The sequence below is a fragment of the Epinephelus moara genome, chromosome 14, assembly GCF_006386435.1.
Source record: "Epinephelus moara isolate mb chromosome 14, YSFRI_EMoa_1.0, whole genome shotgun sequence".
Lineage (NCBI taxonomy): Eukaryota > Metazoa > Chordata > Actinopteri > Perciformes > Serranidae > Epinephelus > Epinephelus moara.
This window is the reverse complement of record NC_065519.1, coordinates 30,106,222-30,129,976: the sequence shown is the minus strand read 5'-3', so window position 1 is coordinate 30,129,976 and position 23,755 is coordinate 30,106,222. Positions and strand designations below refer to the sequence as shown.

At 39.9% G+C, this 23,755-nt stretch overlaps 2 protein-coding genes across 3 annotated transcripts in view; both read left to right on the top strand.

The window, feature by feature from the left end:
- Positions 1-4,577, top strand: part of mocs1 (molybdenum cofactor synthesis 1) — a 36,669-nt gene extending 32,092 nt beyond the window's left edge. The window contains exons 8-11 of one of the 2 annotated variants that reach the window (XM_050061853.1): positions 1,524-1,634; positions 1,809-1,929; positions 2,050-2,097; positions 3,052-4,577. In XM_050061853.1, coding sequence (XP_049917810.1) covers positions 1,524-1,634; positions 1,809-1,929; positions 2,050-2,097; positions 3,052-4,187 — 1,416 coding nt within the window. In that variant the 3' untranslated portion in view covers positions 4,188-4,577. Of the gene's footprint in view, positions 1-1,523; positions 1,635-1,808; positions 1,930-2,049; positions 2,113-3,051 lie in introns of both variants that reach the window. The other variant, XM_050061856.1, reaches the window with a different exon arrangement.
- Positions 4,578-11,851: 7,274 nt separating this feature from the next.
- LOC126401267 (coiled-coil domain-containing protein 38-like) lies at positions 11,852-22,487 on the top strand. The gene is made up of 13 exons (XM_050062431.1): positions 11,852-12,029; positions 12,119-12,199; positions 12,367-12,551; positions 15,208-15,283; positions 15,487-15,529; positions 15,613-15,767; positions 16,196-16,325; positions 18,537-18,739; positions 19,130-19,223; positions 19,388-19,509; positions 19,941-20,136; positions 20,526-21,092; positions 22,362-22,487. Exons 1-11 carry the CDS (start codon positions 11,890-11,892, stop codon positions 19,954-19,956), a joined length of 1,245 nt encoding a protein of 414 aa, XP_049918388.1. The 5' UTR covers positions 11,852-11,889; the 3' UTR covers positions 19,957-20,136; positions 20,526-21,092; positions 22,362-22,487.
- Positions 22,488-23,755: the final 1,268 nt, after the last annotated feature.

The following is a 23,755-nucleotide window of genomic DNA, read 5'->3' as shown; positions in this document are numbered from 1 at the left end:
AAATATGACAGTTCAGAGGGCTTTTATTCTGAAATGCTACATCAGATTGACTTGATATTTTCTGGGTGACACCCTGAGGTCGAGTACTATCAGTCTGAAGTGGAATGGTTGAGTAATAACGGGTAGTTTTTAAAAAAATATATTAATCTTACTGTAGATGGAGCACAGGGAAATATGACAGTTCAGAGGGCTTTTATTTTGAAATGCTACGTCAGATTGACGTGATGTTTTCTGGGTGACACCCTGAGGTTGTTTTTGAAGCTTGTTTTTACTTTGAAATCAGTCCTTTCTCGCTCTTGCCATCATGTGTACCGCAAAAATACGTGAGGGCTGGCTTGACCAAATGTTTCAAAGTGAGGGCTGGCTTGACCTCAGTTTCCAACTAAAGTGGGAAAAGTACATTTTTAAAACTTACCATCGACTCCCATCTGTTTCGATATGTCTCGCCACAAAAGGTTCTGCTTGTGAGTTTTCTTGTAGTCGTTTATTGTGTGGTCCCACAGGATTCTGTGGGACGACACGAGAACAATTAACTTGTCCGCGTCCACTGCCATCAAAACATCCGCCGGACACCGGTGTAGCAACAGATGACCAAAGGAGGACGGCCACTTCCGGGATTACGGCAGCCAATCAGCGTTGAGCTGCAAGCGACAGGACCCAGCGAAAAACCGCTCCAGATGAGATTTCTCATCTCAAGTGACGAGCGAAAAACCGCTCTGTCGCTGTCGCTCGGAGCCCGAGCGATTTTTCTCCCGGGCGAATATACGCTCAATCGCCCGTTTGCATTGACTTTGTATGTAAACTCGTCGCTAGCGGAAAAAAAAACAGGTCCGGTGTGAACACACCTTAATTTCTATCCTGCAAAAAGGGCTGCAACCTTAATTTTTTGCCACGTACCTGCATGTGCTGGTCGGGTCAGTTGGCAGTGGGCATATGTGGCTAGTTGGCAGCAGGAATGCATAACGAGTGAGTAAAGTTAGCTTGCCATGGCAGTTTATTTATCCGCGCATGCCTTGTAAGTGTATTGATGTAAGGCTGTATAAAATTCATTGGTAAAAATGTTATGGAACCCTGGTAAGGTGGGATTATTTTTCTGTAGCTATTGAGCTCTTTAACAGAAACATTTTGTGATTGTAAAAATGCTTTATTCTGTCAAAATTGGATTGTGTTTTTTGTGCTAACTGGCTAACTAGTGTCAAGATGGTCTTCCGGTTTCCCTTTTTGAATAAGGATTGCAGATGACCGCTGTCTGCTGTTGCGGAGCGTTATTTGCTCTCACGCAGGCGCAGAATTTATGTGCTGGTTGACTGTCAGCTGTAGTCTTTACAGTTGTTCACGTGCAACTTTTTTGGCCAAGACACAGCAACGTCAAGTGATGCAGCAGGGGGCTTTCATCACCACTAGTTCCCTTAAGTCTGTTTGGTGTGTCCGGGACTTAAGAGCCAAATCAAGCACTTTGTCATTGCTTTGAAAGCTTGAAAGCCATCTGAAAGAATTCTTCACTCTACTTTTTCTTATAACAGACGTTTAAAGTGCCAGGCTTTAAAGGTCAGGTGGGCTTCATCACCTCCATGTCTGACCATTTCTGTGGCTCCTGCAACCGCTTACGCATCACTGCAGATGGGAACCTCAAGGTAAAGCTACAGTGATTCTTTGTTGGGTGTCAAGGAGCTGTTAATGGGTCTATTTTGTGATAATGTAGCTGCATACTGTGTGTGGGCGCTATGAATAATCTCATCCATCCAGAACCATCCATGATTCTATTTTGAATGTTTTCCCTTCACTCCTTCCTGTCTGTCTTCTCTCAGGTATGTTTATTTGGGAACTCTGAGGTGTCTCTGAGAGATGTCTTGCGCTCCGGGGCATCAGATGAAGAGCTACTGCAAATCATTGGAGCTGCTGTGGGCAGGAAGAAGAAACAACATGCAGGTAGACATGTGTCCATTGGTGTTAGTTCATATGCAATGCGTCATTTGTGGGATATACTCATAGATTATTGAGGATTATTTCTTCCACTAGAATGTAATCTCTTCCTGTTTGTCTTCTCAGGCATGTTTAGTATCTCTCAGATGAAGAACAGGCCGATGATCCTCATTGGTGGGTGACATGGCTGTACGTACAAATCTCTCACACCCAGTTTGTTCACTGTTCAGTCATTATTTCTTTGTGGTGTTATGATCATCATGGGCTGTACCACTGTATCTTTTCTACATTCATCTAGTCACAGTTTATTATACAGCTTCAAGATTCAATGACATTTGAACTAATGAGAGTTAAAAACTTCTGCCTGAAATGTGCTGGGCAAAATGGCATATAAATAATAACTTGATATTTTTAGGCCATGCCATGATATACGAGTAAGATATTTTTATATTTTCTGTAAAACTGTATAACTGTTTAATTTAACCTATTTATGGGAATAATCATACCTGTGTGATCATTCCAGTAAACTAATTTCAATTTAGAGGGAACACAACCATAAGTGACATTTTAGTAAATGTACATTTTTGAAATTTCACACCAGAGTGTCCTGATATTGTCTGAGTGACACTGAGTAACAACACAAACAGTAATGAACAATTTCTGTTTAAGAGCTCAAATCAGTCAAAAACAGCTGACAAGGGCCGACTAGTACCAATGGTACATGACACACAGCAAAATAAGGGAGATTTTGTGGCATATTTTGTACAGAATAGTAGTTTATTCCACGTCTGCCCTCCTGAAACCGAACCACTGCCAGCTGATAGACACACTCCAGGATCTTCCTCCATTTGGGATTGACGTGAAACTGTTGGGGTGTCTGTGCATGAAACTGAGAGGGAGAGTGAGTCTCCTGCACATAAACACAGGCTGCTTGTAATGCATGAATAAATCACTAAAATGTGCAAGGAACATTTTTGATATGACAGTATGGTCATCTGCCATGTCACACAAAAGATGATACTCGAATATATCGGATAGATTTCATATATCGCCCATGTTCATCTGCATATAAATGTGTGCTGTTTCTGTGAATCACTGTCCCTGACCAGTGTTCTCTGTTTCCAACAGGCACCACATCCCAAATGCCTTTGTCTCTGCCACAGTCACAAGACAGCCAGAGAGCTTTCCCCATTGTTTCTCATCTTACAAACAACACATTCCTCTCTCCAGCAGCAGCTCCTCACACGTGTAGCTCAGGCAGCAGGAGAGTCCTGAATACAGGTAGAGAGGGTTTTTTGTGCCTTCCAGACTGCACTGCTTTAACACAAGCAGGCCGTGTCTGCTGCTCCAGAACCTTAAAGAGTGGGGGTACCCATGTTAGGTCACATTTCAACAAAGAGAAACTTAATACGATGGACTGCCTCCACAGTGCAGCACCCCTTCGCTCATCTGAGTTTAGTAATGCTCTAACTTTCATCAGTGGTCACACTAAGACTGCAAGTTTTATTGTACGCACAAATGTCATGAGCTACATTAATACAGACTGTCTCAGGTACGCACAAGCCGGGGGTCCTAATGCTTTGAAGAGCCACATACTCGGGACCCCGGGAAAACCTATTTTTTGCACACTACTAATGAATGCCAAATTAAATCTTAACCAACACAGTGTTAGACTGTGCCACAATCAAAGTTCCAGCAAAGACCCCAGTGTCAAAGTCAGACAATCTGTGAGGGATCACGCACAGTCAGGCACAAACGTCTACAACACTGACCTTAATGAAACAACCGAAGCCCAGCTGACACATACAGACGCCCAGGGCCGAGCCGCCATGGTGGATGTCGGGGGGAACGCTCCCACACGTCGAACAGCCACAGCCCGTGCCACCGTCATCTTGGGCCCCACCGCCTTCCGGCTGCTTCGGGATAACCAGCTGGCTAAGGGTGACGCCTTGGCAGTGGCGCAGTTATCTGGCATCATGGCTTCCAAGCAGACCTCAGCCCTCATCCCGCTCTGCCACCCACTCCCCTTAGACCACGCCTCTGTCACCTTTGACCTTGATGAGCTGCAGAACGCTGCAGTCATTACAGCAACGTGCCGCACTACAGGCAGGACCGGAGTTGAGATGGAGGCTTTGACAGCCGTATCCGTCGCTGCGCTGACCATCTATGACATGTGCAAGGCAGTGAGCCATGACATCATCATCACGGATGTAAAACTGGTCAGTAAGACAGGCGGAAAGAGGGACTTTCATCGTCACCCGTGACATCCTCTCATAACGTTGAATCCAACCCTGGAAAACTAGGAATTTATGAATTGTTAGCATCATGAAGACTGCACCAGATTTTACCAGAATTGTCATATTTTTCTACAAAACTAAACTTTATGCCATCAGAAGTAATTTAAAAAGTGTTCTAATCATATAAAAGATACACTTTTGGTTACTGTTGACACGATACTGGAATTTCTAACTTCAACAGTACCTTGAAAATATCAATATTCGATACCATAAGAAGAAAATTGGCAGTACTGTCATAGAATATAAATCTTTTATTAACAAATAAATATAACAGCACTTTAACATGACAACAATGACTTGTCTTGGGTGGTAGCAGAGAACAGCAGTATGACTGTAGTAAATATTAACAGTTATTACACTTCTTTATCACATTAATTAAAAAAACAATATTCTTGCAGTGGTGCACCTGCTTAAAAGCCTCTGAGATTGCCACACTTTCAAAAGGCAATAAAGAGCAAGTAAAAAACAAAACAGTGCCACGAATCCCATATGCAACCGGAGTGAATGAGAAGAGTGACGAGAACACTGTGTGAGTGAACAAAGGAGCGGGACTGTTGTGATGCGTGTGCATGGGTCGACTTATGATTGAGGAGATGAGAGAGCAAAAAAGTTGTATCGATAGTATGGCTACTTTGGAAAATGAGCACAGTTTTGATATGTATCGATAAATGGATATTTTTGACAACACTACTTTGAGTTTTACCCCCATTATACCAACCTCTGCCAGTAGCCTTCTCGATTGCCTGCTCCAGTGATGCTGTTAGCAGAGTTGAATTACTTGATCCGTCACTTATCCCACACAATATGAATCATGTTACCTAAACAGTGTTCATGTTAACTTAATTTTAGCAGCGCTTTGCAAATAATTCAAGTGTCATACATGTTCATGTTATATCTTGTAATACCTATCTGACATTAATATCAAGTAAAGAGCTTAGAACAGATGTGTCACTAGAGGGCACTCCAGTACTGGATTCACAAGCCTCCCCGGGACAACAAGCAGAGGGTGGCTTCAACACTACTCACATGTTGAATGTAGGGATGCACCGAATATTCGGCCACCGAATATATTCGGCTGAATATTGCAAAAAAAACACACATTCGGTATTCGGTGGAATAAGTTAAAAGCAAGGCCGAATAATAGCGACGTGTTTTGATAACGCAATCAAACAGTGTGCTGTGACGGGCGGAATAAAATGTCGGCAGTGTGGCGATCCGTCCGTCAAGGCACTCGCATTTGCGACTAAAAATAGTTTTGAGCGAGCAAAATAGGCTTAAATCATTCAGCACGCTGTGCGAGCAGGCTACAGATTTCAACCACCAGCAGAAACGAAAGGCGAATCCCATCGGTTGTGGGTTGAACGGGGGTCGAAAGGCGAATCCCATCGGTTGTGGGTTGAACGGGGGTCACAGACACTGACAGTAATGTATTCTTGTCAAATACGGCGGCCATTGGCTTACCCAGCGACGGAGAAGTCGGCTCCAATAATATCCTCTTCTTGGCGTCATGACTGCCCAGAAGTACCTGAACAGCCGAGCCAGCCGAACACAGGTATGTGATGTATCAGAGGAGAAACGAGCCTTTCACATTTTTGTCTTAGTGTCAGTAACGGCCCACAAACCTCACCGCACTTTAGGGACTGTTCATTACTTATGAAGGGACTGTCAGGGGAGGAGGGTGGCTGGTTGATTTTTATTTTATTTATTTATTTTATTTTGATTCCCCCTATGTTAATCACTTATTGATGCTGTTTTTGAAGTATGAATAAGTCAATAAGTAATTTATTCCATTGAAATATCATTGATGTATTATAGAAAAGTGATTTATCTTTTCATAAATGACAAAATGCACATCTGCCTCATTTTCGCAGTGATATCGTGATACTACTCAGAACCATGATATTTTCATTGGTATCGTACAGTGGGTCCCAATTTTGGTACCATAACAACACTAATCTGGAGGGGGTTCATCTGCAAAAACTAATGAAAAACTAAACAATGATATTCGGTACTTGGTATTCGGCCAAGCGTTTAATAATATTCGGCTTCGGCCACAAATTTTCATTTCGGTGCATCCCTAGTTGAATGTATTTAACGTTTATCATCCTACATCAACTTTGAAGAGAATTCAATTTAGAATGAAGCACACATGTATAAAAGTGTATGAACCTGTTTATACCTAGTAATAACGTGTCTCAGGTGATCTGAGCACAAGTGGACAGTTGTGAATGCAATGAGCAACTACTCAGCTGATGTCCCTGCTTATCTGGCACCCTACAAGATAAAAAACTACTGACAGAGCTGAAAGACTACGTGAAAATACCAGGTATAAACAGGCGTTATGTTTAATGACTTCCCAGGTCTGCTGATAGTCTTAACTGTGAAATACCACATACTCTACAGTATATGTTCCTCTACTTGCCTGCTTTGCATTGCTATAGTGTTTTTACAGGTTAAGCTTTGGGGTTTATTCAGTTGCAACTTCTCTCTGTAATGTTGCTGTCATTATTTAGAATTCACCTTTTTATTTTTATTTGTTTCCTTCTACCTCCTGTTGTACATTGGAAACACTGGATGTTTGTACTCATACCACATTACAGTAGAGGATGACCTTACAGCAACTGCTTTTTTTAGCTTTTGCACTAAAATATTCACTATTCATGTACTGGCTGATAACAAAAGTCATTACACTAAGGTTTTGTCGTTAATTTGACGGTAACTCAAAATGTATATTTGTAATTCTTATATGACTGAAGTGCTTGACGATATGGCAGCTGATGCAGCCTCCATGTATTGCATGTCACATTCATTTTGTCATTAGTACTGTGGGTATGAGCCTCTGTGGTCTGCTCTGTAGACCAACTGTTCTCACTTACTGTCTTTGGAGAACTGAATATTGCTATTTTTGTATCATAGCCAATAGTTGATTGTATTCACTCTGCACCCAGGTCTCCTCATTGAACTGCTCATTTTTTGAAAGAAGTAAATGCAAACTGAGTTGCTGCAGGCTTGTGTAGCATTTATTTTACCTTTATAAAAATTAAAATATCCAACAGTCCTTCTCCTGTCATGTCGTAACTGTGTCCACTGTGTCTCAAAGTTGAGTATTGTGCTATTCTGTCAGTTACAACATAGAGTGTGTTCCATGGTGTTTTATCCAGTAATTAAAAAATGGGGGCATTATTTTTTCAGATCATATGCTTTTTATTCCCCTTGAAAAATCATTGCTTTCCCTTAAAATGTATAGGTGCAACCTGGTTAGAGCAGCATAACCTACTACATATACATACATATACATGTATACAACAGATAAATAATTATGTGCAAGTTTCATAATCCCCTACCCCTCTTTGAGTGAATTAAATGCTAAACTTATTAGCTCTCACAAACAACAACAAAGAAACAGGTTTTTAGAATATTCCAGAAACATACCCACATTTGACGAAGTCAAATTAATTGCTCTTTTCTAATGCTGATCCTCATTTTCAGTTTTCTTTTCAATTTATTTTTTTATTTTTTTGCATTTTCATTGTGCAAGTATACAAGTAATTATTTAATGTTTCCTTTTTAGAATATTTATTTGTCTCATGGCATTGATTTTTTATACAAGTAATTATTTAATTTAACCTTTATATATTATTTATTTTTCATTATGTCATACAAGTAATTATCTAATTCAACCTTTTTATAATATGTATCTGTCTCTCATGACATTGATTTTTTTTTTTTGCATTATTGTCATACAAGTAATTATTTAATTTAACCTTTTTATAATATGTATCTGTCTTAACCTTTTTATATTTTTGTCTCATGGCATTGATTTTTTTTTTTTACAAGTAATTATGTAATTTAACCTTTTTTATTATGTTTCCTTTTTGCTCATGGCATCGATTTTTTTTTTTTTTTGCATTATAATTATACAAGTAATTATTTAATTTAACCTTTTTTATAGTAACTTATTTATTTGTCTCTCATGGCATGGCATGTTTTTTTTTTAGATTATTATTATTATCTTTTTTGGAAACATTAGGGACATAAAATGCAGCAACCATGTGTTGCTGTTACTTTTTGACTCATCACAGACCACAGTAGATAAACGCCGTTAACAGCCCAGTTTGTAACTGAAATTTGCCTCGGATGTATAAAAGCTAGAAGGAGTAGCTAATATCAGGTACAGTAGTTTAATGTTTCTGTCAATATCAAATGAATGCCGTTTGCTTTAATGTTATTGCTAACTTTACCCTGTTAGGCTAGCTCAGTATTGGTGTCAAGCTAACAGTAACGTTAACCTACTGCCAGGCCCATTAATGCCTGACTCATGCTAGGCACTTATGTATTGCTAAGCTAACTGACATTAACGTCGAGTAACGTTGCTGAGAATCGCATGAACGTAACGTTTCTATAAAGAAGCTTTAATGAACTTTTAATTTAGGATACTTGTTCTCCAAGTTGGTAAGCTCCAGGAACTTTAAACATTTCAAAACAAATTTAACTAAATTGCAAAAGTAAACGTTAGCTACCGAAGTTAACTATCATGAACGTTAACGTTACTTATCACAGAGGGAGTTTATAACGTTACTTCTGTAACTACAAGCCCTGGTGACGCAGACCTCCTGTCTGTTTCTGTATATTGAAACCATTTTACTCAGTGTAAACGAAGCTTGTATTTACTTGTTTTTCACAGAAAAGAAACAATAAATTGTGAAGACAGTAAAGCCTCCACTTGAATAGCATTTTAAGTCTTGTGTGTGCTTTATCCTGGCTTTATATGAGCAGAGGAAATCTCTGCTCGTTGCTAGGCTAATTTATACAATGTAAAATGCCATAGGCTGGCGCTAATAAGGTTAGCATGTTTTATTTGTTTGGAAAACGTGTTTAGTATAAGACAGTTGTTTTGTCAGTGAACCTTGTTGTTTTGTCAGTGAACCTTGTGAGTTGTAATGGAGCCAAATTGTGTGCTGTTACCTTTGTTACACGTTGCTGTTGTCCTTGGCTTTATATGAGAAGAGGCAAAGATGGCTAGTTGCTAGGCTAATTTCTACAATGTAAAATGCCATAGGCTTGTGCTAATAACGTTGGAATGCTGGAATAGCGCTAACGTTAGGTTATTCGCTACCTGAAACAGATTTGTTGTGTCTGTTTTCTATGTGAAACCATATGTTTTAACTACTAGTATGAAACAGACTGTAATGTCTTGATGTGGGAACTGGTCTGAGGACCTCAGGCAGCTTGGGGCCAGACTTGATTTAGCCAGTAAAATCAGTAAAGTCATTGAATAGCATCCATTCTTAAAGCTCTAGTTTAATTTTGAATTCCTAAAGGCGGTCAGTTTCACAGTTTTATTTGTCATCTACAAACATGTTTCAATTATTTTCTGTAAGAGCCAGTCCAGCACTAGATGGCAGAAGCAAGCTCAGACACGTCGTCACCAGAGCCAGGTAAATATCTGTCATAGGGTCATGCCTCCCAAAGAAGAAAGCATGTCTACAGTCATTTTCAATGATTTTTAGTTGTATGTACATATATATATTTATGTTTTCTGGCGATCTTGACCTTTTAGAGATAGATTGATAAACACAGAACAAAGTGGCATATTTGGAAAGCATAAGCTATACAGCTATAAATAACTATCCTCAATCAATTAATGTTTGTTTTGTACAAAAACGTTTCCGTCATTTATCCTGTGAGTAGAATTGAGAGGAAGGAAGACAGAACAGAGCCAGTTCCTGTCAACAGTGATTGTGATGGAACAGGAACGCAGATTAGAGGTTATTGTGTGTTTAACTACAACTGTGCATGTGTAAATCGTCACCTGCTATGAGTAGTGTTAAGTGGTGTCTGTATAAAGTGAAAAGTTGATTATTAAATTTGTGCTGCTGTTCTCGTTCATGCTCAGGAGCTGGGTAAATTCTTAGCTGTCTGTGCTGATGAGATGACTGCCGACTTGGCAGGGGAAGCAGTGGAGGAGCAGGAGAAAAAAGAGAAGATAAAAATTCCAAAACTCAAAGATAACTCGGCTCTCGCTAAACAAACACCAGGCAGTCCAAAGCGGAGGTTGTCTCTGGTGGAACGAGGTGGGTGGAGGCAGAGCAGAGTCAAAGCATGTAAAAGTTGCAAAGGTACTTCTTTTGGCTTTAAAGGATTGCTTACTTTAGCGTTAACAATTATCTGCTCTCTGCCCCTAGTGACTGTTAAGAAGGACCCAAAATTTGATTTTTTGGTGGAGAGCGCAACACTGCAGGTAAATAACTTAACCGGGTCCTGTTTAAATGGTGCAAGCGCAATGATCAGCGCTGCACGGACCGTGGATGTCTCCAGGTGCACCTGCTCTTTTGGTTCATTTGGGTGCAGCAGTGCTTAGTGTGAAAGGGCTGGGGGAGATGGAACACAGGTCACAGGATGCCTTCAGATGGCTACAGGGATTTGACTAATTGGGGGAGGTTTCCAAAGAGCAGGGGTCATCAACTACGTTTGTCCAAAGGCCAGAATTTTTCTAAGCAGACATGAAGATATGGCACAGATCGTATTCCATTTCTAAAAGAAGGGAATTGGTGTCAGCTTCATCTATCCGATCTGCACCGCAAACCAGCAAAAATAATCAACCACCTGAACCAGACCCGACCCGCAATCTGCTAGCTTTATGCCTTATAGTAGCACAGCTGGCAGGACGGAGGACAGCGACACATATGGAGCACTGCAGCACATGTGGGGAAAGAGAGAGGGAGAGAGTGACCTAGAGTATTGCATGTAATCTTTCTGCAAGTTATTGATAATTAATAACCCATGATATTTTCTAGTAATCTTACCTGAACCTGTCCTGCAGGTTTGGGGTTGATAATAACGTTATAACAGGTCAAATGTACATATTGTAGGTTGGTAGATCATTCTGAATAAGATTATTTCCATCTCGGCTGTTTTGGGAGTTGCTTTAATTTAAGAAGGAAAAAACAGCTAGATATCATTAATACTGGAACAGGTGTTTTCTTCCTCAAATTTTATGATTTCATTAATATTCTGTGGGCTGGATAGGAAGCTTTGGCGGGCTGTTTGTGTGGCTGTTTGTTTGCCAGTTGACATTTGCTGCCATAGCATATAAAGCAGCTGTGGATAACAAATACTGTAAGAATCACCCATATTGATCTGACTATGTTCAGGACTATATCTAGGGCGAGCGCAATTGACTTTGAACAGTGTTGTCATCACTGTGAGGTTTCCAGGCAGCCAGCAAAGACTCCCTGTAAAACCACAACTTATTTTTATATTTTAGTTTTTATATGGGTAAAGCAAGCAAGATAATAAATGTTAGTTATGGAGCTGTAGAAGTGCTGCTGGTTGGATTTTATTCCCTTTGTACAGAGCCAGGCTAGCTGTTCCCCCTGCTATAGTCTTTCCACTAAGCTAAGCTAAGCTAAGCTAAGTTGTTAGCTGTAGATACGTATTAGACGCACACATGTGAGTGTGGTATCAATCTGATCATCAAACTCTCAGCAAGAAGGCACATAAGGATATTTCCCCAAATGTCAAACTTTCCTTTAAGATAAAAACATGGGATTGCTTGAACATGAGTATGTTGAACAAATATCTACTGCCAATTTATGTCTGACCTCTCTCTCTTTAATTATCTCCAGTACTCCTTTTACCCTCATCCTTCCATCCATAGAAATCCTTGATGAAGAAAAGGTCAGAGATTATGAGGATGGACAAGGCTATTGAAGCAAAGGAGCAACATGTGAAGAAGCTTGAACAGAAACTTGAGATGGAAGAGCAGCTCGAGAGACAGAAGAAGAAATCTGCGGATGCCAGAATACCGTAAGCAATAGTGGACTCTTGTCATTGTAACTTCAGACTGATTTATCTTTCCAGTTTTGTAATAATTCTAATTTTATCTCTGTTGTCAGTTTTGAAAAAATGAGCAAGTCCAAACTGGAGTTGAATTCTGCAATTGAGAAGTTAACTGATGAAGTAGAGAGCGTAAAAAGGTAGCATTGTGATATATTGTAAGTTTAACATAAATATAGTATGTTCAAATTTCTACATGTTGTGTATGTATGAAGTGATTAACCACTAAGTGTAAGGAAAAGATCTATAAGCAATTTTAGAAGTATTAATCTGCAAAAATGGATCAAAAACCTTTTCTTCTTCACAGTGAAGCTGCCCAGCTTGAGGATACCCTGGATGAATATAAGCAATCCAAGAACATTCTGTTAAAGATGTTGACTCTGGAGTGGCATGAGGCCCAGGAGGCAGAGAATTCAAAAGCTGAAGTCCTGTCTGACAGAGACACTCAGATTGAGCCAGACAGGGAGCCTCAGGAGTCAGCAGTTAGGCAGGGTAAGTGTTAGAACCCAGTGGATCAATGTTTAATGGATTATAACTGCCACAGTGAGGTATGTTAATCACTCAGTGTTGGTCTTTAAATCCAATGTGTAAGATTTAGGGGGATATGGTGCCACCTAGTGGTGAGGACTGCAGATTGCAACCAGGTGAAGCTTTTCCCTGTAAAAATTCCTTCAGTGTTTGTTGTTCGGGAGGTTTTTACTGGGAGCTGAATTAACTGCAGAGGTCTCGTGCTCTTCAGAACAAACAGGCCAGGTGATTAAAACTGATAAAAACCCAGAATAAGGTTTTCAACAGGAATTATACACAGAGGTTGCTTCAAAACAAACAAAACCAGTGAATTAAGCTGATAAAAACACTGAATAAAGCAGTTTCCCATTACAAAGCAGTGGTTTTGTGATGCTGCTCGTTGCAGATGGGCTTCTGACTTGAATGGCTGACATGAAAATGTGAATGGCACTGTCTGAAGCCAGTGTTTGATTTGTGCATTCTTGGCTACTGTAGAACCATGGCGGTGCAACATGGTGATCTCTGTAGATGGGACTATGATGAGACCCTATGTTGATATAAACAGCTAATTCTAAGGTTATGAAAACCCAATTCTTATTCAGTTTCTGCCAAAATATCCCCCTAAATCCTACAGGCTGGAGCTTTAAATCAAATCTTTCTCAGCCTTTCCAGTGTGTATGAGATGACTATTGCAAAATTAATTAACACTGCTCTTTGTGTATGAGATTTGGTAATATGTAAAAGAGCACTCCATCAGTTTATTTTGGACTTCATTATCACTGAGGGACTCACAAGACACAGATTACAAAAAAAGACTGGTCAGGATTGATGCAGCAGACGCCAGAGATCCTGCGCAGTACAGAAAAGTATGGAGGTTGATTTTTGTAGTTTCCAGGTCGGGATATGTATGGAAAAAAGAAAAGAGAGTATGGAAAAATATTTGGGTTTCCAGACTATTGCACCTTTTCTGTTCTCAGAACTCTAATATTCAGAATTTCTAAAAATGAAATTGATCATACACGCAAAGTGTTTCTCATGGTGTGAGAGAGTGCAGGCCAGAGCAAGCTCACAAAAGATATTCTTGTAATGTTCTTGTGGTTATGCCACTCTCTTCATCTGCTAGCCCTGCGGTGTCTCCCTGGCAGAGCAAGGCTGCTATTGTGACTATTGAGCTGTTGCACACTTTGGTACATTTCTACTTGCACTTTAGTTTTATTTGCACTACCGTATTTTATTTGCACTATCTATACTACAGTTTTTATTACACTTTTAATTATTATTAATATCGCCTGTGCTAGTGCAACCGGTGTTTTTCTTTTAGCCTTACCTGTTACGATAAAGTTGATGTATTTATTTCGCCTAGTCGTCTTGATTGTACGATCTTACTGTACTACATGGTTGTCTTCTGTGTGTCTTGATTGTACATGATGGTTGTATCTGCTACGCAGCTATGTCGCACTGTGTGCTTAAAAGAGATTTCCCGTTTGGGACGATAAAGTTTATCTTATCTTACTATATAATGACGAAAACTCTGTCTGTGTGTGTGTGTCTGTTCCATGTTTGTCTCCTCACTGACTTGGTCAATCCATGTGAAATTTGGCACAGTGGTAGAGGGTCATGGGAGGATGTGAATGAAGCAATATTACATCAATTGGCCAAAGGGGGGCGCTATAGCAGCCAACTGAAATTGCAAACTTTGAATGGGCATANCAACTTTGTAGGCATATGACCACACATAATCTGAGGGGACCCCTCCATTATTGACCCAATCAAACAAAATGGGGGCGCTAGAGAGCTAATTTCTTTATAATATAATATACTGAATATACACAGTACACAGCATCACAAATCAACTTATCTTAGGGTCTGTGTCCACCAAACCGTTTTATTCCTAAGGTCAGCAGTTTTTTAATTATTTGCAGTGGGAGTGCTGATTATTTATGCCATGATACAAACACCAGCAGCGTGTCAAGGCACTGAGCTTCTATTTTGCTCTGAGTGCGGTCAGTTTGGTGTTGTTCTCCTGAGCGCCGAGAGCTGGAAAATGTTTATCTTCAGCCTTCCCTTCATTGAGAGTGATTACTGTGCCTTGTGTCAATGTGTTTACTACTGTGGATATTCTGTATCATAGCAACCACATGCAACCAAACTGTCTCAGCTAAAAAAAAACTAAAAAAAAACAGACCCTCCAGAGCGCCCTTGAGCACTCCCAGCCAGGCGTTTCCTGATCAGCGCTTTTCAGCTGGGAAAGAATTATTATGTGGACGCAGGGCCTTAAGTTTGTCTGAACATTAAGTTGTGCAGTGATGTGGTCATCAGAAAAGTAAACAGACTGTGCATAGAAACCATACCTTTATGGCTGTGTTCATTGCTGTTTCCAAGGTCAAAGTGAATAAACAAGGCTGCACAGACACCATGAAAATTAAATTATTTAACTTTTTTTTAGTTAGAATGTAAGTCTTAATAGTTGGATTTAAAAACCATGTATTCGCATTCTAATCATCTAGATAGTTGCACTCAGTCTGGAAAAGCATAGAATTTTTAAATGGAAAATGTGTAGGAGCTCTGAGAGACTCTCATATCCTGACTTGTAAGTATGAATAGTGCTGGCAATGTGATGTGAATGGTAACATGCACACAGGTTTGGAGTCCAGCCCAGGTAAAGCGCCACCCTCCACCACAGAGCCCACGCTGTCCTCAGCCCACAACGACACACTGTAAGGACACACCAACACTCATTTACATCCATGGCGATGAGTGTTACGCTGCACATCTAGTATTTGTTTTGTAAATTAATGTACTCTGATGCATTATAATGCTTGTTGCTGCTGTTTCATAAAGCTATACAGACACCATCTACCCACACAAATCATTACATCTTAATCTCTCTTGAGCTCAAACTCTGTCTTTGGCATTTCAGTGTCACAAATTCTAAACTGGATAGCGACAGCTCGGACTATGAGGTCAGTATTCCTTAACAGCCTCTTTTTTATCATGAGTTTACTTGCAGCGCTCACAGTGTGATGTCACTACCCCCCTCCTGCAGGAGAAGCTGGAGCAATACTTAAGAGATCCCCAGCAGCTACTGGATGCAATGATGGAGGTGAAAGACCAGATCCTGTCCCTGACTTCAAACTGTACCACAAAAAATAAGATGTTGGAGGAGCTCGAGCAGATGATGGAGGCCGCCTCGAAGAAAACGTACGTATCATATTTATCCAAGAAGCTGGGAAAGGGTTTCTGGAGCAACTTGACCTACTTCCAAGGTGCATGGAGAAGGGAGATGAATCAAAGGCGTAAACACTCACGCAAAACTTAGTATCATTATATGCATTCAGAAGGCTGATTTTGATCAAGACAAAAGCCACTACATTACTGAAGAATGTGGAGTATGAGGGGATACAGCATAAACAAAAAAAAAAAAAAACCACAAACAAAACAGTATTAATAAGTACATTAAAGTGATAATAGCAATTGTAATGTCAAGGATGGTTGTAACATACAAAAAATTAAATAAAAAGCAGCCACACAACCAACCATTACACATGAAAGACATAAAATAAATAGAAAATACTGTGAACAAGTTGTGGCATTCAGCTCATCCAACACTAATTCCTCTGTGTCTAAAGGAAAGTAGATGACGAGAAGCTAACATTACAGATAAATGACACTGAGGATAGAATCGGCAAGGAGAAGAAGAGAGCCGCCAACCTCAAAATGATGCTTCAGTTCCACGACTTACTAAAAACAGAGGACCAGGTAAGGCAGCAGACTGTACTGTACATTTAGCTACATTTTTTTCCCAACACTTTACTTCAAATCAAAAAGCTGTGCTCGACAACTTAAAACGGGGGTTACGACACCCAGAAGTTATCTGAAGTGGCATCATTAAAGGGATACTTGTCCGATTTTTAAACGGCTTTGTATCATAACAATGTGGGTAGTAAATGTAAATGTGATAAACTTCTCTCAATCTTACCAGCGCACAGATTCGCCTGCTCATTGCCCAGCTCAGATCTGCTGGATGACAGATTTTGCGTCATTGTGCTTTCACATTTTCATATGCCCGCCACCAAAAACATGAAGAGTATGAAACAGATTGAGACAGAGAGCCGCCACTCTCTCTATGTCTTTCAAAGTCAGGCAAAACTGATGAAATTGTAAACCCGGGCAGAGCTGATCAAATATTAACCAAGATTCTGTTTCTGTATTTTTTTGTTTTTTTTTTTGCCTAAAACGTCTTCACAGATTTAAGTGCACTGTTTGGCTGTAATGCAAAAATTTGTGAACAGGAAGTGGGCACCATACTGTTCACTGCATTGCAAAAACAGAGGCTGAGATCAAACAGTAGAAGTAAGCAGCGGTGATCCAATATGAACCCAAGTTCTGTTTATGCGTTGCCCATTGCTCGCCTAAAATGTGTTCAGGAACATGATTTAGCTTACTGTTTAGCTGTAGTTTAAGATTGTTAATAATAATTTGGATTTATATAGTGCTTTTCAAGGTACCCAAGGCCTCGTAACAGAGTAAGAAAACAGAAATAAATAAACAAGCAAAATGAAAATTAAAAAAAACAAAACAAGAACAGAAATAACAATAGCAAAGGAAGTAAGAACAAGTTTCCACAGTTTTTTGTAAATATCTAGAGATGGGGCTTGCAGATCGCTGCCAGGAGAGGTCCAGAGGGTGGGACTCTCAGTACTGGACGGGGTATAGGGTTGGAGGAGGCCAGATAGGTACTGGGGGACAAGACCAATATGGCCAGCTGGCCGCCTCTTGTTTTCTTTTTTGGGGTATAGTCACACATGATCAAATGCAGGCGAGAGATTATTACCTGCCGAGCCGATATTCACGCCAAATGTGGGCTGTGACGGGTGTGCTGCACACAGAAAGCTAGCTTGATAAGTAATGTTAGCTGGCTTGCCAAGAAATACAGTGAAAAATAATGTTACTGGTACATTTACTGTTGTCCATGCCTGTTTCCCGACTCACTGCCAGCCAGGCAGCATCTCTCATGTGGGGCAGTTAGTATATTTCATGGCCAGTATCACACAGTATCAACTGGTTTAACATGGCAATAATCAATATCTCCCCTACATACAATTATCAATGCTAGTTTCATGCGTGTGGCAGTGGTCTCAAAATGGCCAGGCCAACATTCTGGTAGTTGTAGGTTTTTTACCTCTTGAGCAAAAGTGAATGCCAACGCCCATTTTCTCTTTTTTTTCTGGTCATGTAGCACCAATTTCAAAAATACTTAAGTCTTTCTACTACATAGGCAGCTATAGCAATATGAGAAGACCATCTCTCCAGCAGTGAAATACTTCTTTAAAGATTTTGTCACTGTAGTGCATATTTCTTACCTAAAATGTCATAAGAAACCTATTTTAGTGCACTGTTTGGCTGTAACATGAGAATTTGTGAACAGGAAGGGGGCTGCCATACTGGTTCCTGTACTGTGACAAATGGAGGCTGGAAAAACTGAGATCAAACAGTAAAACTAAGCAACTAAGATTCTGTTATTGGGTTGCCTATTTCTCACCTAAAATGTTTTCAGAAACATATTTCAACCTACTGTTTAACTGTAATTTGAGACTGTTTGTTACCAGCCGACTGCCATATTATTTCCTGTGTCAAAATGGTCAAGCTCGCATTACGTCACCCATCAGCTGGAGCATTTATTGGCCTAGTGTGGCGCAGTGTGTCCTAGTAGTTGTAGGTTTTCTACCTCTTAAGCAGAAGCAAATGCCACAGGCCTTTTCCTCTGTTTTCTCTTGTCATGTAGATCCAATTTCAAGTATTTGCATCTTTCTACTACATACACAACCCAGACCTTCTTTCCAGCAGAGAAGTACTTATGTAAACTGCACGTAGCATGCTAATTTGGACCAGATGTTTTATTCTGTCTCCTCTCCTTCTCACTTTCCCCCTTTCCCTTTTATCAATCCCGTCTCCTCTCCATGCTTTCAGGATGCTATGTTGGATGCTCTTAGAGTGAAGGTGACAGAAGTGTATCGCTGCTGCGTGGGTAAGCCATTGATCAGTCTCAGCACCTTAGAGAAGCTGTCCAGTGTCGAGTACAGGATGACTTCACTGCTCGAGCAAATGGAGAGCATGCCTAAAGGAGACTTGAAGACACTGAGGCAGATCAGGGACCGTGAGAGGAGGAACAGGTTTTTGTCAATGAGCGGCCTTACAGTAGACATTTATGTTTAGATAAGTGTATTGTTCATCACAGTATGTATTATATAGCTTAGAGTACATGGCATATTAGCATGTAGAGGGTACATTTCATCCACTGATTGCAGGTACATAATTCTTCTTTTTTGCACCACAGAATTCACGTTTCAAGTTTTCTCAATAGAGTATTTTTGTAAATAAATGTTGGAAAAAGTGACTGAATATATGTGTATATCATGTATGAGTCTACTGATAATGTAGCGTGGTAATGCTTAAGACAAATTTGCACATTATCGGCAGAGTAGTATTCTTCAGACTGGCTTCTCTGTCTCCAATGTGACCTGAAAACTGCTTCTCTTCCTGTTTATTACATCATGTTCCAGGCTGCATGAAGAAAAGCGGAGACATGAGATGGAGAAACGGAAAGAAAGAGAGCAGAGGTGCATCCAGAGATCCGTGGGTGACGCCAAGAAAATAGTGAGTCAGCTCAATGCAAAGACATAGGGTGCTGCTCTCACACAGGAACAAATCCTTATTTGTGGGTAATGTAGTTTTAATTTGAACAAACACTATTAATATTACATCTTTGAAATGAAGTTACTAAACCAGGGGGCTAAAATGTAGTCCTTTTTTTCTCTTAGAGTGGAAGAAAGCTGATGCCCAGATGCTTCCCTGTTAAGCAGAAGATTGAAGTCAGCAATGAGGACAACGTTCCTGCTGAGGATGACCTCCATGCTTACATGTTTGGTACCGAGGACCTAGAGTAAGAATAAAGAAATAAACGCATGCCATAAAATGTAAAAAAAAAAAAAAAAGTCAAAATAAAATACTACTGAAATGCTGCAAAAACTCTCTCTCATAAGATGTGTGAAAATTCACCTGTCCTTCAGAAATACATTTAATTGTTCTCGTGAAAACAGAGTGTATCAAGTTGACACTTCTTGTCTGTTGTCACTCAGACTAACTGGGGCAATTTGGAAAGGCGACTGTAACAGTTTGCCTTCATTGTACATTACGTACATCCTTCAAAATGGTCCACACTACAGTACTTCTCCTCTGATCTACATCATAACCGTGTCATGTGATTGATAAACCTATGAAAGGCAAATACTGTTTGTAGAGTACCAGGGCATATGCAGAATGATGCAGCTCTATATAAATAAACTTCTCCTCTCCCCGTTTCTCATAAACCAGCTGGTTTTATAGATAATGTGCATGAGGAGAGGTGGCAGACACTGGTTAGTCTCTGTCGCTCACAGCAGGATGTTTGCATTGGCCACTGTATTGACTTTCTTATTGGATGGACTCTGTACAACTCTGAGCCTGAACCACTGTGCAGAGGAGAAGTTCAATTTCTTGCTGAGTAACAACGTTCAATGTACCTCACATGGTAAGGGATAGATTCACAGCTACACCATGCACTGTATTGTATTTTTTATTTTTTTTATGACTGTTAAAGTTGCATCTGTTTAATTTTAGTTAATGTTTGTGACTTTGCTGTGCTAATGACTGCAGCTTTGTCCGATGGAACATGCTTTGCACTGTCCTGCATTTAGTGTATTAGTAGTTAGTTTTCAGTGTAGACTACACAAGCTCTTAATTTTAGAAGGAAAAAAGTACACTTATTTAAATGCAATCCCTAAACATATGCATATTGTAAGTAATTATATTGTAATTGTACTTGCTGTGTTTTTATGCATGTTTAGATGAAGGTGCATTTTAAATAATGCAAGTCCCTAAATCAAAATGCAGTGATTTTATGTTTCCTTTATTTTTCAGGGAGCACTATGGATAATTCATTTGATTATGAACCAATAGAAGAAATTAAAAAGGAGCTGTAAACCCATGGACCTACCTCAGCAGCTGCAAAAATCCAGGAGTATTTGGATCAGCAGGATAATATTCCACTAAATATTGGCATCACAGGAGAGTCTGGCTCTGGTAAATCCACCTTTGTTAATGCCTTCAGAGGCATAGACAACAGGGATGAGAGAGCCGCCCCTACTGGTTGTGTAGAAACCACCTCAGAGGCTACACCATACCCCCATCCCAAATATCCCAATGTCACATTGTGGGATCTTCCTGGTATTGGCACTCCGAAGTTTCCATCTGACAACTACCTGAATCATGTTAAATTTGAAAAGTTTGACTTCTTCATCATCATCTCAGCTGATCGCTTCAGAGAAAATGATGTGAAGCCCACTCAGGAGATTAAGAGGATGGGGAAAAAGTTCTACTTTGTTTGTTCAAAGATTGACAATAACTTACGTGATGAGGAAAGACGCCTGAGGTCAGAGTTCAATGCAGAAAGGACTCTTAAACAAATCAGGGACAACTGCATTCAAGGTAAGCCCCCTCAGGTTAGAGGGTGAAATCACAAATGCCTAAAACCTAAAGGCATAAGCAACAAGGGTCACAAAGTAGACTGATTTATTTTAAAGTAATGCTTTACCCCCGTAATCATTTGTATATCAGTTATTCACCCCATGTTACGCTGAACTTTTGAAGAAAACTCTGTTTCTCACATGCCTCCATGGTGAGGAAAGAATCAAAGAAATGGAAAAAATGTTCAATGAATTCAAGTCGTAGGGGGCCGTGTTTAACAACAGCAAGACTATATCAAAACGTGTGTTCACAAACTCACACACCTTGTTCAGTGTAATCCAAGTGTAATTTATCCAGTTGTGTGCTCTACCTCTCAAACAGGCAGCCCTTTGTGACAGGAAGTTTAAGAGGAAACGGAAATTTATCTATGCTCTCTTCAAAGCCAGACTCCATTGACACAAACAGTAGTTTTGCCTGGCTGAACACAGGAGCTGCTGGTCTACCACTGCCTCTATCATAGTTTGTGTTATTGTGTGACTTTGGTTCATTAAAGTTGTTTTTTTTCCAGACTGACCAAAATCACACAATATTACAAGCAAATGAACTGATTGAGGCAGCAGTAGATGAGCAGTGTCTGTGATCAGCAAGGTAATATTACTGTTTTTGTTAATGGAGTCTGGCTTTAAAGAGATTATAGGTAAGTTTCATTTTCAGTTGCCCCTTTGGAAAGAGCTGTCTGTTTGGGAAGTACATGACTGGAGACATAAGAATTGGATGTTAATGCATGAGTTGTGTGACAGTTTGTAAACATGTTTTGATATAGTTTTGTTAAATGAAGACGCCTGTGAGTTCAAGTACAGAATTTTCTGTTTTTCCGATTCATTTGTTGACTGTGGAGGCATTTGAGAAAAACAAAGTTCTCTTCATGAATTCAAGGTAACACAGGTGAGTAACTGCTATACAAATGGTCATTTGGGGGGGTGGGGGGTGAGTGGTCATTGCAGGGTAAAAGAGCCAAAAAGAACTAAACACATTGGCTGCCCAAGTTGAGAGGAAGAGCTTGCAATGTTAACAGGTCATAAACGGAGTCATATTAACACTGGCAGAGCCCCCTTATGAGGGTGTGTTGGCTTGACTGCTCATCTTGTCAAGTCTTAAAAAAAACTACCTGTTTTTGTGTTTGAGAGGGCCACTGGGAAGTGTATCCTGACATGAAGAGGCTCAAGAGTTTTTTTTTTTTCTCATTTTATTTTAATTTCATCATTTGAATCTTTTTTCTTTGTGACACAGGTCTTGAAAAACAAGGTGTCAAATCTCCACAAGTCTTCCTGGTGTCCAGCTGTGATCTCCACCTGTATGATTTACGTCTGTTAGAGGAGACCCTAGAGAGAGAGACATCCCTGCACACAAGAAGAATACGCTGGTGTTGGCCATGCCCAATGTCAATCGAGGGATCATCAGCAAGAAGAAAGAGAATTTAAAGGCAAAAATAAAGTACCTTGCCTCTCTATCTGCTCTCACAGCATCTGTACCAGTGCCTGTTCTCTTTTCAGATGCTGATGTAACCATGCTGGTTGCTTACATCAGAAAGTACAAAGTTACTTTTGGTCTTGATAGCGAGTCACTGCAGAGTCTTGCTCGTAGTGCAGGTGTGCCTGTGGATGATCTTACAGCGGTGATGACATCACAACTGGCTGCAAATGAAATTACCAAAGATCTTATTATTAAGACACTGTCTGCGAGTGATGCTGCATTAAGGCAAGCAGAGGAAGGGTTCAGATTTATTCCAGAATTTGGAATCCCTGCAGCAATGACCCTCTCTTTTATCTTTACCTACAGAGTTCTCAATACGTCCCTGGACATGCTTGCTGAGGATGCACAGAAGGTGTTTACAAAGGCCCTGGGTCTGAACACCTCAGTGTGATATCATGAGCTGAATGAAAATGTGGTACATTTAAAACTGTTATTGTACAACGCAAATGAGCTTCTGAATTATTCCTGGAAAATGTAATACTACTGTAGTGAATTTACTGTATACAAATCATATTTTCTAATCTAGCGGCACATTACATCAAACACTTTGAGCAAATCATAAAATGTGATGGTTTCTATCAAAATACTATATTTTTTTCTAAGTGAAATAAATGTTTGAATGATTAAATACAATGTTCATTAAAATGAGCTGAAGTAATTGATTTTGTCATAACATGAAACCCAGTGTTTGCTCTATATGAATTCTTCATGTCACATACCAGAAGAGACAGAACACAAGATATTCTGCTCCTTCACAACCATCGAGTGAACAATTGCTGTCATTATATTGTTATGACATTTTTAATGGCAGCCTCAGTGAAAATGTATATTTAAAAAAAAATGTTACACTATAAACATATCTGTTCTCCTGAATGTAATTCATTCCTCTGTCCACAATGGACTGGACCGTACTGACTGTGTTTGCATCTTGCTGAAAAATTAACTGTACTACTTTGCAAAACTTCATAAATAAACCTGATTTAAATCTCATCAACATGCAATTGAAGAGACGTCACCTTTTGTTGTAGTTGGAAGGACCTCCAGTGGTTAAAATGCTCGGCAACATCCAGACATGGTTTGTGTCAGATTGTGCAGATCTTGCGTTGATCAGTTTAACAAGTAGGCTGATGTGGTCTGCTTTTAGAGAAATG